Genomic DNA, 19,696 nt, shown 5'->3' on the forward strand with positions numbered 1-19,696 from the left:
TAAAGTAAAGCTACTAGAGCCTGGCCAGTGTTGCTTAGTGGTTGAGCTTCAATCTATGAACCAGGTCACGGTTTGATTCCCACTGTGGGGTATCCAGGAGGCAGCTGATCTATGATTCTCTCTCATCATCGATGTTTCCATCTCTCTCTCTCTCCCTCTCCCTTCCTCTCTGAAACCCATATAAATATATTAAAAATAAGTAAATAAAGCTACTAGAATATTTAAAATTACATGTGTATCTCGTTTGTTTGTTTTTTTCTATCAGACAGAGCTGCTCTAAGCAATTTGCCGAACACCAGCACATACAATGGCTTTCTGACACAGGATAAATTCATGAGAAATGGTAACTAGGAAACTGAACGACTGTCATGAGCATTTCTGAATGCTCCTCGGTCATCATGCCTCTGTGTTCCAGGTCGTAGGAGACCTGAGGGCAGGTGTCCTGTTGGTGAAACTCCAAAACCAAGCATGTTGTCTTCTCTGTATCAGCAAGCAAACTGTAGGCTACGGTATTCCTAACTCTATTAATCCAGCTTCTCTAATTAGGGAAAGGCTTTTTTCCCCTTCCTTCATTTTAAAGAACAACAACAGCGTTCCAGAAATGACACGGCACTGCCACGAAAGGGCCTGAGGAGCAAGCACCCTGCAGCGCTTGGGGCCTAGCCTCACTGTGAAAGATGCAAGGTCCAGCAGACGACAGGGTTCCACGCCTTCCACGCCAGTTAGGGTACAAAACCACCGCTCCTTCGCATAGCAGCTCCTAACTCATCAAGCACTCTATCATATCCCCTCCCCACATTTACCCCGTGAGAGGGTTATTCTTAATCTCCTTTAATAAATGAGGTAACTAAAATTGTGAGAAACTGCCCGGCTACTGTGGCCCAGTGGTTGAGGGTCAACCTCCTATGAACCAGGAGGTCACGGTTAGATTCCCAGTCAGGGCACATGCAGGGGTTGTGGGCTCGATCCTCAGTAGGGGACCAATCAATGATTCTCTCCTCATCACTGATGTTTCTATCTCTCTCTCCCTCTCCTTTCCTCTTTGAAATGAGAAACTAAATAACATGCCCAAAGAAACCCAGAGAGGCAAAAGAAGAGCAATTCAGGTTAGCCACCTCTAAACCCCAAGCATTCTGCTTTCTTGGGGGTCAAAAACAGCACTCCCAAACCCACACCCACAGAAAGCTACAGGCGTGGCCTTTTCGTAGAGGACCCTTCACCACTTGCTGTGTCCAGGGGTGACCTGCATTGCTTGTAAGTGAATTCACCTTAGGGCCTACCGCAGGTCAGGCCCTGTGCTGGGCCTAGAGGAGGAACCAAACATGGTCGCCAACCTTCAGTCCGTCACAAAGAAAGGCTCCAATCAAGGGCCACACTCTGATGTGGGTGAGCATGGTCTCCAGCCTCCTACCCAGCCCCTTAGGTCCTGGGTCCACCCGCAGGCTCGGACCTGCCGCCGGCATGACAGGAGCCGGTCTGAGATGACCGGAGGCTAGCCCTTCTCCTCCCCTCTTTCCAAGGGCTCCTGCCACCACCCGTTCGAAGAAGGCAGGCAACGATGGGGCCCGCCCCTTCCGCGTGGCTGCCAGTATATCTGGTTCTATCACCTGAGAAGGTCCCAGGGCTAAGTGAGGACTGCAAAGGCTTCAGGGCGGAGCTTCCCATGCCTGCTCTTTGCACAAAACTGAACCCAGAGAAAAGCACCCCACTCAGCAACCCCCACCATCAATGAATCACAGAACCCCTGAAACACCAGCCAATTCCGCCAAGTAAATCGCATGTGTCGCACAGGGTCTTCCAGGGACTGGCAGAGGAGCGAGTGAGGGTGGCAGCTATCATTTCTTACTGCAAATTTTCTGGAAAAACAAAACAACCACTTACTTGCTATATAAGCCCCCCCCCCTTTCTCTTTCTCTCTCTCTCTCTCTCTCTCTCTCTCTCTCACACACACACACACACACACACACAATCATATTCACACAGTCAAGAGAAATAACTTGCCAATATTAACCTCTACACACTTCCTTCCAATAATGAAAGCAAGTTTGAGCACCAAGAATTGCAACCAAAGACAGAAAGAGAGAATACGGTTGGTGTCCCTCATCTCTCCCCTGGAGTCTCAGCCAACATTTCCAAATGAATCCAATGGATCTGTTCTCTCCCAGATACCCAACCTCTGGAGCCAGCGCAGCCAGAGGCGCCACATTCCATGGTTCCCCCAGGGGCTGAGCTCAAAAGTTCCAGAGATAAAAAATGCTGGACCTCACTGTCTGGCCCCTGAGTCGGGCCTTAATCTCCTTAGATATATCGCCATTGTAAAAGAAACACACTGTATCCCACGTTAACTGCCGATGGAAAGAATTTCAGGTCATGAAATAAAGACATGTTATAGCCAGTCTTGGGATGGGGGAGAGCAACCACTTTAGGGGACAAGGGAGCCACCCACAGGCGGACCAGATGTCCACTTCCCAAGGTTCCTCTGCATCCTCTGCTTGGGAACTACGGATTCAACGGAGGATGCGTTCACTTGTTTGTGCGGTGGTCTTGTTTTTCACTCTTACTGAGGAGGGAGCAGGAGCCGAGGCAGAGGTGGGACAGCTAAAGGCCTGGGTGGCTCCCAGGTGAAGCAACAGGCCATCCTACGATGATGGAGAAGGAGCTTTCTGCCTAACGATCCCTCGAAGGGACAAAAGGAGATGGATGTGCAGAAATTAGACTTCCTGCTCCTCCACACCCCGGTGGCTCGTATCTCAAGAGGAGGCCTCCAACCAAAGCTTCAACAAGAAGGCTCCTTGGTGGTGTTGGGGGCGGCGGGGGTGCAGAGGGGATGTGATCAAGAAATATTTTACTCTCAGAGTTCCCTCTACTGACACCAGAAGCTGCCTTTCAGACCCCGAGGTAGACCCTAACTTTGGAAGATGAGAACAAAAGCAGACCGAGGATTGGGGTTGGCGGGTGAAGTCCGGTCCTCTTCTCACTTGTTACCCCGAAGTCTCAAACTGGGGTAAGGGTGGCAGAGAAGGAAGATGGATTTGGGGTTCCAGAACCAGGACTCCAGGCCCATTCGGGCTGAGATCACCATTCCGCCCGAAGCCAGCTCTGAAGGCTGAGGGTCAACCCCAGGCCTGGCCATCCTCTCCGTGGTGGCAGGGTCCCGGGGGCCTGGCAATCTGCAAAGCGGGATTCCACAGGCGCACGGGAGGCACAGCGTGTACCTGGGCCACCCCTGGGAGCTGGGCCGTAGCAAGCCTGACCAAGGCACTAAGTCCCTGATGACAGACATGCCCCGTTAGCCAATGACAGGGCCGCCTCCCCTCCTCCAACATGGCTGGACTCAGATAAGTCTCCTTCAGTCCCCCCTCTCCCCGCGCCCCTGAGCCGACCTACAGCAGGCCCACAGTAAATGCTGGCTCCGTCACCCAATGCTCATCCAGGGGGACATTCATCGCATCATTCATAGGTGGTGCCAGCGCTGTCTGTTCCCCGTGACTCCCCAGTGGCTGAGCTTGTCCACATCACGTCGGCCCGACGGCACTGCATCGAGCAGCAGCGGACAGGAAATGTCCCAGAAATGACCGCACAGTGGGCTCAGGAGCGCGCCCCACGTTCCGGGGGGACGCACACCAGACCCCGGGCTGTGCACGAGCACTGGTGACGGAACCTGTTGGCTTATCTATCGCCTGGAAGGCCAGGCAGGCAGTCACTGTTGTGAGACCCCAGCGCCCAGCAGCTCTGTACCCGGTGCCTGTGCACACCTGGGAACCGGGGGGCTGACCTGCAGGCCCACCCAAGACTGACTTGGAAGGACGGCAGCATCTATTCTAAGTTTAATAACCAGAGAGAGAGACAAAATGTTTACTGATCCCAGATTTTTTTTTAAAAAAATGTTTTTAAGGAAAAAAGTAGAATATGCAAGTTTGCGAATCACAGAAGAGTTCACACATGTGGCATATTGTTTCGCTAAATTTTGGGGGTTCCTTTCACAGTGGGTTACAGAAGCAGATGTTAATAAGTGTCAAGACTCAATGGCACGTTAAGCGGACTGTACCCTAATTCATCAACCTCGGGGTTCTGTCCTCCATGAAGTAGAATTTTACTATGGAGCTTTCTCAGAGGATAATTTTTTAAAAAATAATATTTAAGTGAAGATGCATTTGCCACTCGCCTCGTTCTCATGATCCTCTCTGGAAAGCAATTTGCAAATCAGAGTCCCGTACATCAAAAAGGAGTCGATAAAATTGTCTTTATGCAATCATTTGCTTCATCACCTCAGGTTCTGGACTCCACCTAAATGTTATTTTATTTCATTTAACAATTAAAAGGAAAAACCCTTGATCAGCTTCTCGAGTGTGATGTTAAGGAAAGGCTGGCTGCGCTGAGGTTCTGCAGCCAGGAATTAATAAAGGAACCAAGCACTCACTGCCAATAAGTCAAGACTACCCAGGTTCCTAGTGGGGATGGTTCATAGCACAGGCGTGTTTTCTTTGGGGAGGTTAACTCACCAAAATTATTAAAAATTGAGCTCAAACACTGGTGCAAAGTCCCAAAGGAAATCATACGAGAGTGGAGAGATTTTTTTTTTTTTTTATCAAATAAAACCCTGAAAAGGTAAAGTTTTTATCATAAAAAATAAAAGGATTTCTCCCTTACAAAAGGAAATCTTACTGGCTGTGCTTAGGGTTCAAGCAGAAAAACAGGCCAGGTATTTAACAGATGTGTCGATTTCATCCCTGGGAGCAGAATGCAGATTGCACATAGCCGAGCGGAGCCGGGAGCCATCGCCACCCTTCCCCAGCCACCAGAAGCCACGCTCACGCGTGCCCCTCACCAATGCCTCCACCGAGATGCAACAGCAGCCAGAGCCCCTGAACGGCTGACACCGGAAGGAGAAAAAGAGAAGAGAGCAAGAAAGTGGAGAGCAGGGTGTCCTGCAGTCCCCTCAGGGCACACGGACCTCGGATGGCAACATGGAGGATATTACTGCTGTGACTGAGATGAAGTTAATAAACCCGCTCATAGGCTGGGGAAACTCGGGTGCCCACCGATGGACTCCAAGATACTTTAGTAAACGTGTACCTGTGTAATCTGTAGCAATTACTTAACTAAGAAAAACAGAGCAGAGAAAGTGAGTGTATTCCTTTTTCCATTTGAAGACACCCACTTTACAATGTCTATAGTTTCCAAAAGGAAATACTAAATTTAGTATTAAAATAACCCAAGAAACCTCTTAAGCCACTGCATATAAATCCAGTGAAAATCGTATATTCGTCCTTGATATTATCCAAAGGAATCCACCCAGCCACAGGAGTGCTATTCCACGTTTAACTCTCTTTGAGAAGTGTCACCAAAGCCCAAAGTGACCTGTCTCCTGAAAAAAAAAAAAAAAAATTTTTTTTTAATCTAAATATTAAGAAAAAAATAAGTTTCGACCTTCCTTAAAGAAAAAAAGAAAAAAGGCCTGGAAAAGTACCCCATCATTTTAAATTGTGGGGTAATCCCAGATATAATGCATCTCAATTTGAAAAAGATTTCACTCCCCTCAGATCCCCTGGATTCATAAATGGTTTTCTATAATAATTTCTGAGCCACAAAATGAGGCATATGAGTGTCATTTCTCCCCTTCCCCCCAAAGGCAACAGTTTCAGAATAGATCTAATCTCCCAAGCTCCACACAAAATAACAGAGAGACAGGGCAAAGACTCCTTTCCAACCCCGCATTAAAGGAGGCGGAGGTGCCTCTGTGGGTAGAACCCGGGGCTCGGGTGTGAACTCAAGGCCTGGTGTGGTACAGGCCTCTCTCTCGTGTCCAGGTGAGAGGGGCTATTCTATCTCAGCACCATCTCAGCCCAGATCCCCATAAAGATGGTAAAAGCAACTCTACCTAACAGTTTCCAGGCATATACATTCATTTCTTTAGTTTGGTAACAGAAGTAGGATCACAAACGGATACGTTTTCAAAGAGCGAGCCTGTGTGTATTGTATATACGAGAGGCGGCCTTCGAGCCAGACAGCCTGGAGGGGTCCTAGGGCAGGAAGAGGGCGCATCTCAGGGGCGCTCCTTGCTCAGAAAGAACCATCGCCCTCAGAGGCGCTTCCCAGCTCTACATCCATCTCCCATATAATTATGTTTGACAGAATATAAGCTCTTGGCAGTGAACTTGTTTACAATAAATGCTTCGTTTGGGTACATGGGCCGTATTTCAGTCTTATAAATATCAAACACAACCCTACAACAGCCCCATTATGAAGCTGAGAATTATTCTGCTATAAATCTTTTTATTGGGGGGCCAAGGGGAATTACTTTGCAGCTTGTATTCCACTAACCACTTGGAATAGTGTGAGAAGAGGTACATTTATACTCTGACCCTGTGCTAATTGGGATTCTGTGGGTTTCCACGGGAGAACGCACAGTATCCACCCTGAGCGCGCAGGTGGGTCCCCAGACAGTCGGGCCACGGCGGCAAAAAAAAATACACGTGCAGCAGAACGGCTCTCCCTGGAGTCGTAGCGTTTGCCTGCAGTTCTTTTTCCTCCTGGAACTCCCTGGGGAACTAATGGCCATTTGTGACGGGATTGGCAGGCTTTCAGTGGTGAGCTCCAGTTTAGGGAGATTTATAAGTTAGCCGTAAAAATGTGCTTAAGGCTCAAACTGACGATATGAATGGGCCTGTAAACAGAGCCAGTTTCTCTGAATGTTACCTGGCGATTCATTTGAAAAGAAAAAAGAAATCAGGATCGCCTTATTTACCCCTGTCAAGTACATTTACTTGGGTCTTAAATGTGTAATAACTTCCCTTTCAGAGAACAATTTGCTCCTCTTATACGTCCTCAATAATAGTAAAGGGGGTTTAGTCTTCTAAGACCATATCTGCCAAACCTATAGGACAAAACCTTGTCTGAATGGAGCGTTGTAAGCTGAAAGCGGGCAAAGCTTGGGGGGGGGGGGGGAGTACCCACGCTTAGCCCCATCCTCCATGGACGCCTTTCTCCAGGAATGTACCCCTCACCAGCATTCCCAACACTTTCTGGTTATCAAGTGATGGTAATTTATCACTGCTGGGCTTCTGCACTGGTTTCTTAATTTCACAATGACATTGTCATCAGATTACTATAGTAATTTAACTTTAACATAACATTGACATCTAGAAAAGATCATTTTAAGAATCCTAATGTAAGTATGTTTTCCAAAATAACTAATACTGGGAAATAGTCACTTTATTAATTAAAAGAAAGATTCCAACTCCTTTCCTTCCAGTCAATGTAAACTAATTTTGTATGTCTCTCAGCTTCTAATGAAGAAGTCAAGCAACTGATTTATAAGTTTCAAGGGTCATGAAATATAATTTTATAAAAAAAAATTTACCACATGACTTTAGTACATGAGAGAGACAGAGAGAGAGAAAGAGAGGAAAAATATTTTCATTGCATTATCAGCCTCACCGATCTCTCTTGTTCATATCAAAAACACTAGTTTGCAATGTGCACTAATGGAAAATTGTTAAATTCACCTAAAATAATCACTCCCTCTTTTGAACTAAATAAGCCCTTTTAAAACCTTTGACTATTTAGCTGCTATTTACTTGGAGGAGGGGAGACATGGAGAAGGTGACTGTATGAAAAAAAAATACTTTTTTTTATTGTAGAACAAAAATTCCCTCCAAGGCAAGAAGACACGATGCCAAGTTCCACCCAGAATTAATGTTTAGGTTTAAATTGTAAGGTCCAGAAAAAACAGAACCACTAAAAGACCCTTAAAGCTCATGGCATTCGTCAACGCTGTTAGGTTATGTAAATGTTAAAACTGAAAAAAACCCTTTGCGGACAAAAGTTTTTAATGAAAGCACTACTAACTAGGCTCTTGGAACTGAATGTTTTAAGCCTTTTGAGCAGTTCCCCTCGGAGGCGGACGATGCTCCGGACCCCGCCGGGAAGGGCTCACTACCTATCTCATCCCTTTCCTCCTGCCACGCTCAGAAAGCTTTGTAAATACAGACCCCGAGACAACTCTTACCACAGAGCACAGACCGCTTCTCCAGTAACTGTCCACAGACTCCAACCCAGGGTTGGACAGGGTAAGACACACAGCCTCGAGGGAAAGGGCACTGGCCACTGGTGTTGGCTGGGGCCACAGGGCCGTCTCCACGTTGCTGAAAGCTCCCCTCCCACTCCGGGCAAGGAGGCTGGAGGCTCAGCGGTGTGGAGGATCCTGGGTTTAAGGGTCCCGGTTAGTGCAGATGGAAGCCAGAGGCCCTGCATCTCCGGTGAGAGCCTGTGTGCCTGAGTGAGTGTCAGGGGATAGTGCACGTGGAAACTCGGGATCCCTCACAACCCCTAGTGTGCCGAGAAGTAATAAGGGTGCTCATTATTCACCTTCACTCTCTCCCTCCCCGTCAGCCTGGTTATGGGGGCCAGAGGAGGAGCAACAGGCCCAGGGACCACACCTCACCTTTCCTGGGCAGGGCTCTATAACAAGAGGGACATTCATTACTTCTGACTTCCATTGACAAAGGTTAAAAAAAAAAAGAGGAGATAGTTACACCTCAGGCAGAATATAAGAAAATGCAATGTATATGAAAACAAAAATCAATGAGCACTGTATATATATATAATGATTGATTTCAGAGCGGAAGGGAGAGTGAAAGAGAACAGAAACATCAATGATGAGAAAGAATCATCAATTGGCTGCCTCCTACACGCCCCACACTGGGGACCGAGCCTGCAAGCTGGGCCTGTGCCCTGACCAGGAATCGAACCGTGACCTCCTGGTTCATAGGCTGGCACTCAACCACTGAGCCACGCTGGGCAATCAACGAGCGCTTTTAATATCTCCCAAGCAACCACCTCCCCAGGGCTCCCTCCTCTCCCAACTTCCCAGGGAGGAGCAAGAACCAAGGGTCCTCCCCCAAACAGCTTTTAGGGCAAAAGCCCAGCGAAGTCCGTGCGAAGCACTCCGGTTATTCTGCATCTTCCTCAGGACTCGGAATGTGTACACTGGGTGACAGGTCCACCTCATTTTTCTTAATGATGTTTTTATTATTCTTTCACTCAATTAAAACAGAAATGGATATTGCCTCTTCCCACTGTATAATTGTTATTGTAATCTGTTTTCGATCACTGCTCGGGAAATGGGTCCAAAACAACATAAACTCTCCCCTGCCTCACAAGGCAAGTCATTTTCTTTTACTACGACACTTAAAGAGGCATTTGTCATGCTGCTCTCTTAGCTTCTTTGGATTATGACAAAGAAAAGTTCTTGTTCTATGAACCCCGCCCCCCCAAAAAATATTTTGAAAACACGGCTATTTGAAGAATTTTGAGATGAATGCATTTCCCTACGAAGCTAGCAATTTTGCCTTCCCTTCCGTGTGTAAATAATTGGAACACATGCAATAAAAGTATCCAATTTTAATATGGGAAAGAAGGAAACTTGAAAATCAATCTTATCCAGTTATATTTAAAAAACAACAACACACATACCCTGATACACTTACTTTCCAGCCAAATACAAAGACAACTTGAAGACACTTTTAAAAGAAAGAAAAAAGATATCTGTGCTCAATATAATGAAATTCAAACTGTTTCTATAGAAAATAGACATCCCCTCTTTGGAAAACACTTGCTTTAACCAGAGTCTCTGTCACTACTTCTCACACCTGTGCAAACCTTCCGCAAAGCCAAGGGAGTCACTAAGCGCTGTGCACGCTTCAGTCACTGTGCCACCCTCCGTGGACGCCCCACGGTCTGACGGGAAATGCACATTTTTCATAAATGGCAGTGTTTCCCCCTTCACTTTTTGATCTTGCTTGTCATGTGAGGCTACCGTTCACGAACCCGCTGTGCTAAGACAGTTCTCCATTCCAAAGATAAGGCAACGTGTTACGGGCAGAACCAAATTTGCCTGACACACCAGCAACTAGTAATAATATCGGAAGCAACTGTACTTGAAATTCAGTACTTCCCGCAGTTGTCTTATCCTACAGTGTCAGAACCACACGTAAAGCTTATTCTTACTACAGGATAAGACTGGCATATTTTGTGGATAACTTTATTTCAAGGTTCAAATTCTTGAAATTTCTATTCATGCTTTTTTCTTTACTTTAAGCATTTGTCACACTAGTAATGATTACGCTCACGAGTTTATACGTGTACACATCACTTATAAAATGGAAAAAATAAATGCTATAAACCCAACTGGCTTAATATGTCTAAGGCACAATTTACTCCACACAAAGTCATTTTTACCTAGATTTTTAAAAAATCTGGAATAAGAACTTTGCAAATGAGGAGCAAAGGACATCAGTTGTCGAAGATCATTTCTGATGCAGCCTTTCACTGCCACTTAGCTATGGTGATTTTGTCACAGTTTTTAAGTGCCTCGCTATTAAACAGCAAAACAGCTCTGTTACTTCAAAACAAAACAAGAATCCTATAGAGCTCCATGATTTTGAGAACTCCACCATGGAGCATTTTTACGTAAACACCGTGCAGCATGAAGTGCTATGGGGCTTGTTTCATGTAAAAGAAGAAAATAAATGTTTGGCTGATCACTGACAATAAGGGCAGCGACGTGCCTTCAGAAACTGGAAAACAGCACAGTGCGGAGGCTGGCGGCCTTTGGGGGAAATCTGTAAGTCCTCAACTGGCTTTCGTTTTAACTCAGACCGCAGTCCCACTCAGGGCCCTCTCCTTTGACTTGAAATATCTATCACTTTGCCCGTAAGCAGTAGGGTGATGAATCCTTTGTATATAAAAACCCCACTTTTAGCACACAGACAATTTTCAAGCCTCCATTGCACTTTTAAGATCAAGGGAACGCACAGCTCTCCTTCCTGGCACCCTGAATTAATGCTGAAGAGCAGTGGGGATTGGAAGTGAGAAAGGCTCCACACAGTCCAAGCCAGCAGAGGGAAAGCACTTATTTCTAAGCTGCTCTAAGGAGAAGAATGAAAACTAAAAGACAAACTCTCTTCTTCATTTTTTTCCAGCTAGGCTTAAAGGTCTCCTACTTGAAACCATTTTTCAGTTTTCCTTCTCTCTCTCTCTCTCTCTCTCTCTCTCTCTCTCTCTCTCTCTTTCTCAAAAAAAAAAAATAAATAACGAGTTAAAATGTATGGGTTAGATCCAACATTTCACTGCTGTTCTTATTCTTGGGGAGCTGGGGGAGGAGGAACTTGCTGCCAAAGCTTCTGAAAAGAGAGTTTTGCTGCTAATTTTCCGTTCACAAAAATCTAAATTTCCCTGATGCATCTCACACAACTCATGAAATAATACGAAACAGTATTATATCACTGCAAATTGAGACATTTTTATCAAAATAAAGAGTGATGATGCCAGCATTTCATTTGTCATTTCCCACTTGTCACTTTTCACTGACAAACTGTTACACATACAACTTTTGTCAAACGCTTCATCTTTAAATGTGTTCCAAAATGCCATTGTATCTTAGCATTCATGTAAGGAAGAGAGTAAAAACTACTATGTTATCATACGTTACTTATATAGGTTTAAAAGAAAAGACTACTTATTAGGTTAAAGAATATAAAGGACTTCTTATTTATTTACATGCTGTGTAGGATAAAGTTGAAATTTCCTGAATTATAACAAACTGTGCACATATTGCATGCACCCAAATGTGAGATTATTAGCTATAAGAAACTTTTTTAATAGTGAGAAAATGGGCCATTTTCATCTCCACACAAACCCAAAATCTCTAAAAAGACCAAAGAAAACACTACAATTTGAAATTCATCTAGCCCGAGTAATCTAATGTCTTTTTGATATATACATATAAACTGTTCCTACACTGAATTCTTTAAAAGAAGAAAGGGAAAAAAAAGAAAGAAGAAAAGGGAGAAGAAGGGTTTTTAATTGTCAAAGTGTAACCACCAAACCTGACTGTTTACCAGATATACCAAATAATTACCAACTAATTACCTGGAATATAACTGATTTCCATATTCTCAAAATAACTCATTCATATTCTTAAAGAGCTAATAAATGATGATCAGTCTGTTTCCTTCCCCACAGATATAGTCAAAAAAAAAAGCAAAGAAGACTTAGCACAGGACTCCTAGGTGTAGAGACTGATTTTGGTCACATCCCTGGGAAAGGGTGATGCTGCTTGCCTTCTATGGGGGTTAAAGAACAGAATGCCTCCGGGCCTCTGTACAGTTCCAACACACACACACACACACACACACACACACACACACACACACACTTCCCTGCAGATGATCTTGAATATATACTGGTCAGTGGGTTTCTGGGGATGGAACATAGGGCTTCCAAAATTACTCGAAACATCAAATTATGCTCAGAACTTTGAGGGGCGGATACCCTATGTTCTGTTTAATGTGTATGTTCCACGGCATAGATTTTTTTTTTTAACCAAGTATATCTTTATTTTAATAACAGGCCACGACTAAAAACACTTTCGAGAAGGGCTATTTTTCTACCTCAGCAAAACTACAGAGGACACGCTCGGTGGCTGGATGACCCCAACACCTAAGTTCATTCTATTTAAAAGATATAAAACCCTTAAAAAAAAAAAAAAAGTGGAGTGGAAGAGGGAAAGACCATCTTTTCTCTTTGGAAGCCATGAGTCCTCCCTACAAGCACACCGGTATCTATGCTTGCTTAAAACGAATGTAACGTTTGCTCTATTTTTCCCGTGTCGACAATATGTTTCTCAGTTTCTAAGTATTTAATGCATTTCAATCCGTCAATATCTATACCCTTTCATATCTGCACTCCCTTCCAACAGGAAGGTGTCTCTTCTCTCTACAGCTGCTAATACGCTGACTGCTCCCAACCTGGGCTGCGTGTCTCTTACTTCCAATGGAAAAGGGATGGTCCCCATGTAGACAATTAGACCATGTTCAGTTCTCAGTGCGGCCCTGCCCAGCAACACCGATCCCATTTGCTCTCCCATGTGAAGGCATCAGTGTGTGGTGAATAATCATTTTTTGTCTCCTTTGCAACAAGACAGTTATATTCTTGAAAGGGCTGCCTGACAGCAAGAACAGGTCTACTTCCGGTCAACTAGTCCTCAGATAGCTTCAACACATGATTCTTTAGCAAAATTAAATTATATTATAAACGAATTCTCTCCCCCTTCCCCCCCAAAAAAGCAAATATCTCTAACAGATATTCCCAGTGTTTAAACATTTCTCCCTAAAATCTAGAACATTGAACCCCAATGAAAGCATCAGAAGTCACAGGAACATGAAAAAAGTCTCAAAAAGATGCCTGATGTTCCATGCCTCCTATCAGCAAATACACCATCTGGTCGACTCCAGCACTGTTCATTCAGTTTAAATAAAGCTGTCTGGAAGTTCTTCCTGAATCCAAACAGTAAAAAATGAAACTGCTTCTGTGGACAATGAATGAAGCACAGTCAATCAGTGCCACTCCCGCCCGGCGGGCCAGTGGCTCTCCGGCCAGGAGGAGGGCGCCTGGCGGGCCCTGGCACTCGGTGGGCATCACTTTCAGTTTACGCTGTAGGTTGCGTGGCTGAAGGGTTACACGTAGCAGAGCACTGCAGGGACTTATGCTAATGGTGGGAGAAAGGATCATCTGATTCTTATTTTTGTCATCTTTTTAAATAACCTTTGCTTTTCCTAAATCTTCAAATAGATCTGTAAGTTTTAATCACCAATTTTACAAATATAAATTTCCCCGCCATTAATCATCCTTTTTCAAAATCCTTACGGAGTGAATTACTAGCTGACAAGGAACGCCAATTCGGGTAAGTGAATGTTACCCAGCAGGGATATAAAGCTGTCAACACCACGGTGCTCTTGCCTGCTCTCAACTCTCTCCCGGCCTTCATATGTTTTTTAAAGAGATATTAGCCTGTTTTTCTCCTTCCTGAGGACCTTCGATAAAAGCTGACTGTCATACACATCTGAGCACGTATATTTTATTACATACGTGCTTTAAAACGCTGCTCAGATAAGAGCAAGTGTTGAAAAGACAAAGTAAAACTGACCCCTTTCTTACAGTCTTCTGAAGCTACCACACTGTAAACAATGCATGAACTCTAAGTCCTCTATTAAAACGCAACCTGGAGGACTGTGAGAGTGTATCTACCACCTCAACTAGTTAAAAGGCAGACACTAAAATAAAGCAAACACCCCCCCCCCTCAAAAAGCAGAATAACAAAAAAATTAAAAAAATTTTACTGTTGCAACCAATGCACTCAGAAACATTTATCCACTCACTGTTTATCAAAGCAGTAAGATAAGCTGCCATTTAATCAATAAACAATTAACAATAATTAACAATAATTTCTGCTATTTTTAGGGGGGAGCTCCCCCTAACATCACTAAAGATTAACAAATACATCCTCCCAATTTGAGCTCTATTTTTAAAACATATTATTATAGTCATTATTATAGCAACCTTTTCAACATCTACAAGACTGTACTATAACCTGAGAATTGTAATAACAATACAGAGGTATCTTTCTGTAGTTGTCTATACTTATTATATTGCTTCATAAAGAAAATTTAAACAAAAGGAGGTAGCGTGATAGAAATATAATCTGGTTTTTATTTACACTATGTTCCAAAATTTAAGTCTTTCAAGTATGAAAACCTGCTAAATAGAAATATATTTTAAGCATTTTTTTAAATTTAGAATGTGCATTTTTAAAAGCTTTGCTTTTCTCCAATCTGTGCGTGATTAAAAGTTACAAGAAAATGAAATTATTAACATTTCAGTGCACATTTGGAAACTACTGTATATAAATGTAAATCCCTAACATAATCATTAACATTCAATAAGAAAACTTTGTATTATTGAAATTTTATGTTCTAGTTGTTACATTTTAAAGCTTTCTAAATTAAAATCTTTCCACCCTATTATGCTATATAGAGTAAAATTTTTCTTTTTTAAAAATCTTTAAAAGTCCACCATGTGTAAACTATTTAAACCACTTTACTATTAAGTATTATAAATGGTAATTGTTGAGACAAAATAATGTCATCTTTATTTTCAGTTTGGGAGCAGCCAGTAAGACCTTTGCTATTACTAAATGAAGCTAAAGCTCAGATAAAGTGACAAAAGTAGTTTGTTGAAACAAATCTATTATGCATCACCAAGACTTAATAATTTTACTTTATATCAAATTTATAATAAGTGGTCAAATGTTAATTATAGTCTCAAAAAACATGAAAAGCAACTACTATAGTACACTAAAGGTAGCCCTGGTTATCAAAATTAGGCTGTGTCTTTCACAGTTCAATATGATATAAATAAAATTTGTTTTAGAAAAGCACAATTGTTAACAATTATATTCAAAAATATTTAGAAACATCTCTCAACTTAGTGACTTTTTCTAGGTCTTCAGAAAGAAACCAAAATTTCAAGTCTATGTTTTTTCTTTATGCATAAGGCCACTTTGAGAACAAATCTCCTCCAAGGATTTCTAAGAGTTTTTTAATCAAACATTATCAGCGCATATCATATCATCCAACATAGTCACTACATATTTTTCTTTCTTACATGCATATACTAAAAAAAGGAGACAAAAAGTCAAAACTTATTGCTCCAGGCTCAAGAGAGAACATTAAGAAATACCACTTTTAAAAGTGGGTCACAGAGCTACCAACTTTTCTTTTGCTTCATTAAAGTATGTCTTCAAGCCCCTAAAATGGAAGATATGTAAGCTACAATCTATAGCCAATTAATTTTTTAAAGCTTTAAAAATTGTGAGAATGAGCGATTCTCAAAGGAGATGATTAATATAAGGACCTAAAGCAAACCATCCTGAATGTCTACCATGAAGACAGTAATAGCAAAATAAAAATAAAACCCTGTTACTTTATAAAACGCCTGTATTTAACTCTTTAAGGGTGAGTGAACATATTAAATAATTACTTCAAAATACATACTATGGCTATTTAGAACCTGGAGATGGAGCTTATCACTAAGTTTTGCCAGGGTTTTGTAACATTACAACAGGCTAATATAAAGAATTATATTAAATGGGCTACTGCTGAAAATTTTAGGACAAAGAAAAACTTCAGAAGCAAAAAAGTTAAAAGTCACTTATCCCAAACACAATAAAACTGCATACCATGGAGAAATATGCATTTTACTTCTAAAAAAAAACAACTGGCAAATGGCACATAAACCTCAAAATATTTGAGTAATGCATCAATTTCTTGCACATCCTCATTTTATAAAATTACTTTTCCTAACCACTTTAAAAGAAGGTAGCTGTCTAAGTAGTAAAAAAAAAAAAAAACTACAAAAGATTATTTTTAATAATATTGAATTCCTGGAAAGGAAATATGGCTACTATGCTATTTTACCTATTGTGCTCTAATTCCTAACGAAGTTACGAACGCATATGACTTTAAACTCTATAGGAAACAGTAGCATTAAAGCCGCTAAGGGCCTGATGGATGCCTGAGTCTTTATTTCACACTGGAAAGGTGGCAGGGAAGACCCCCAGTTGTTACTCACTGGTCTCCAAGCCCAACTAAGAGGTAACAACCCTCTGACCCTCCCGCTCCGGCCCTGGACGGAGCATGGAACACCAGCCCCCAAGAGCGAACGTACCTGAACTTCATCCCTGCCACCGACACTGGGAGGCCAGGCAACAGAGTGAAATCCCTAAAAAGCTCTCGAGGAAAAGCTAGAAACAGTTAGCTGGCTGTGACATAAACCTGCCAACACCTCAGCGCACAGTGAGTGGCAACATGCCCAAAAAATGCCACCCCCTGGGGAAAGCGCTTTCTGGGCTGAGCTGGAGAGGAAGCTACCAGTCACAGAGGAGAGGCCACGGGGGCCTTATCTGGCGACCTGGCGGCCACTTCCTGTAACCCTACACCGGCAGGAGCCCGGGGCACCTGAACCCCGGCCCCCGGGCCCCCATCCCCGCGCCCGCCGCGCAGCGGGCCGCGCGCCTCCCTCCGCGCCGCGGGCTGTTACCTCCCACGGCCTTGGCCACGGCGCCGTTGGGCCTCCCGCGGGCTCCCATGGGGCTGCCGTTCTGCTCCAGCCGCGCCACCTTCACCGGGGGAGGCCCCTTGACGTCGGGGCTGCCGCTGCGCCGGTCGGGGCTGTCCCGCAGGCACGGGCTCTCGCTCCGCCGCTCCATGCTGCTCCGGCTCGGAGACAGAGTTCCCACCGGCAGGTCGCAATAAAACGCGCAGGGACCTAGGGAGGGGGCGGGGGGGAGGGACGGGGGAGGGAAGAGAAAAAGAGGGAAAACCGCTCACACACGTGATAGACGTTCAGGCCAGTGGCAAAGCGACGCGCGCCACAGCCACACAAACTTCCTCCCACGCGGCCGGGGGGCCCGGGCCGGGAAGCCGGTCCCAGCCTCTCGCCTGAAGGAGCCCCGGGGCTTGAGGGCTGCGACGCTACCCCCCACCCCCCCACCGGCGCTGCTGCCCAGGAAGAGGCCCGCACGGACCCCGTCGGGGCCGCGCCAGGGGCGCCCCGAAGCAGCGGCCCCTTGGAAGGGGTTGGCATCCATTGTCCCGGGTGCCACAGCTCCGCCATCGGGGGTCGGGGTTGTGGGCGAAGTGAACTTCCTAGAAAGGCATCCCACCAACTCGCTGCGGGGTGGGGTGCGCACAGCCTATAAGACACCGAAGGAACCACACGGTGAAGGCGCAGTTCCTGGGCAGGAGCCGAAGGCCTGGCAACAGGAGCCCTGAACCCCTGCGTGTTACCTTCCCCGAGCCGGTCTCGAGGCGCGCACACACTTTGCACAAAATCAACCCTCATTTCACAGTCAGAAGCATCCAGAAACATTTGGAGGTGTTAGTCTGAATAACCCCCAACAACCTTCATCCCCAGGGCGGGGCTACAATTGTTATGTTGGAACTTTCTTATCTTCGAACGATCCCATGTGACTTTTTTAAAAAGCTCTTCAGCATAAAATCCAAAAGCAAAAAAATAAAAATAAAAGCATTTAAATTAATGCAGCCAGGGCGAGCCTTGATCAACCCCATGTTTAAATCTCTCCAAAAAGTTTTCCTCCGGGTCGCTTGACTGGCAGCGCTCTCCTCGGGGAACCCACAGATCTCGGCACCCCTGGATTTTTGGGGGGGGCAGCGGAGGAGGAGGAGGAGACACCTGATGAAATGGCACCACGCTGTCGCGACACCCCGAGAAGCAGGAGCCGAGCACCGCGGAGTGCGCCGGGCATCCTCTCCGGCGCTCCGGCCGCGGGAGCAGCCGCTGCGCCCGGCTCCCCGGGACAAGGCGGGGGCGGCCGCGGGGAGGGGAGAGGGGACCTGCCCGCGCCGCAGGGACGGAGCCCCAGGGCTTCGGTCAGACACTTCGCCCGCACTCCCGGGGCTAGTGCTCCCCGGCCCCGGGGCTGCGCGGCGGCCAGGGAATGGAGCCGGAGCCGGGTCTCCCAACTCCAGACGCGGCGCGGGAGTCCCGGCCACGTACTTACTGCTCACGGTCTGTCTGTAGCTCGGCTGGCTGGGGCTCTGTCCATGGAGCAAAAGTAGAGACTCCAGGGTGGAAAGTTTCTGCTGCTGCGCCTCGCAGTGCGGTCCGGGGCTGCCTTCCTCTCCCTGCTTCCCCTCGCCTCCGCCCCGGGTCCCACCGCGCACGGTCCCGGGTCAGGGTGCCTTCTAGCGCGGAGATGGTAGTTATGATGAGGATGACTGGGGGGAAGGGGAGGGGAGGAGGGAGGGAAGGGAGGCTCCTCCGAAGGGGCACCGAGCGAGCGGGGGAGGGGGCCGCAGAGGAGGGGAGCAGAGACGAGGCAGAGAGAGCCCTTCGCACCTCCGCGGAGGAGACCCGTTCCGGGGAGCAAGGGCTGGGGACCGGGAGGCGGGCCGGGCTTCCGCTCCACCGGGCTGCTAGCTCGCGAGGAGGCGCAGCCGGAGCCCCAGGGCCGGTGCCACCGGGAGCCGAGGCGGCGCAGGGAGCCGGGGCCGCGCACGGGAGAGAGCGCGGCGGCCGCCCGAGCTGTCACCTCCAGCCTCTCCCCTCCGGGCCGCCGCCGCCAGCAGCCGGAGCCAGACTCCCTGACAAGCCGCAGAGAGAGACGCACTGAGAGGGAGATGATTATTAGTTGCGTTGAGTCATCAGGCAAAGTGAGTCCTTTTGGGTTGTCCTCGGTTTCCGATTTCTCCCCCTCCCCCTCCCCGTCCCCAGATCTAGCGCCTTCAAAATAATAATTTGGGGTGGGGGCGGGGGACGTCTCTGGATGATTTCGGGATGGGGGTGGGGGGGGAACGATCTAAACCCAAGCCAGACTGGTCCACCGCAGTGAGCGCGGGGAGTGGGGGGCGGGGAGGAGGGCGGGGGAGGTGGCCGGGGGAGGGGGGCCCCGCCTGGCAGGAAATTAAACATCAATCAATCAATCGCTGGGAGCCGAGCGACCCAACGGCGGCGGGGCTGCGGAGGAGGTAGAAGGACTGGCGAGGGGCGGGTGGGAGGCCGGGAAGAGGGAGGAGGAGGAAGCGGAGAGGCGGCGGTGGGCAAGCCGTGTGGCAGGGACCGCGCGCGCGGGGCGGCGGAGGACCGAGAACCGAGTGCCGCGCGAGCGGCGGGTGCTCCCGGGCGCAGCGGGCGCCGGGGCTCGGGGTCTGCTCCTCCTCCTCCTCCTCGCGGCGAGTCCAGGGTGCGGCTGCCTCTCCCAGCCCCGAGGCGCACTCGTCCCGGCGCGGAGGCGGCAGCGACCAGGCTGGCGCTGGTTGCCTGGTCTCCCCGC

The 19,696-nt window shown here is 46.6% G+C and overlaps 1 protein-coding gene across 2 annotated transcripts in view; it reads right to left on the reverse strand.

Moving 5' to 3' along the window:
* The window catches only part of SATB2 (SATB homeobox 2), a 176,744-nt gene extending 158,155 nt beyond the window's left edge, over nucleotides 1–18,589 (reverse strand). For both annotated transcript variants that reach the window (XM_070421775.1, XM_070421774.1), the window contains exons 1-2: nucleotides 18,425–18,589; nucleotides 16,942–17,169 (exon numbers count right to left, since the gene is read on the reverse strand). In XM_070421775.1, the coding sequence (XP_070277876.1) occupies nucleotides 16,942–17,110 (169 nt within the window). In that variant the 5' untranslated portion in view covers nucleotides 17,111–17,169; nucleotides 18,425–18,589. The remainder of the gene's footprint in view (nucleotides 1–16,941; nucleotides 17,170–18,424) is intronic.
* Between the last annotated feature and the right edge of the window lie 1,107 nt (nucleotides 18,590–19,696).

This window comes from Myotis yumanensis, unplaced genomic scaffold (assembly GCF_028538775.1).
Source record: "Myotis yumanensis isolate MYYU_CA2020_CCGP unplaced genomic scaffold, mMyoYum1.0.hap1 SCAF_8, whole genome shotgun sequence".
Lineage (NCBI taxonomy): Eukaryota > Metazoa > Chordata > Mammalia > Chiroptera > Vespertilionidae > Myotis > Myotis yumanensis.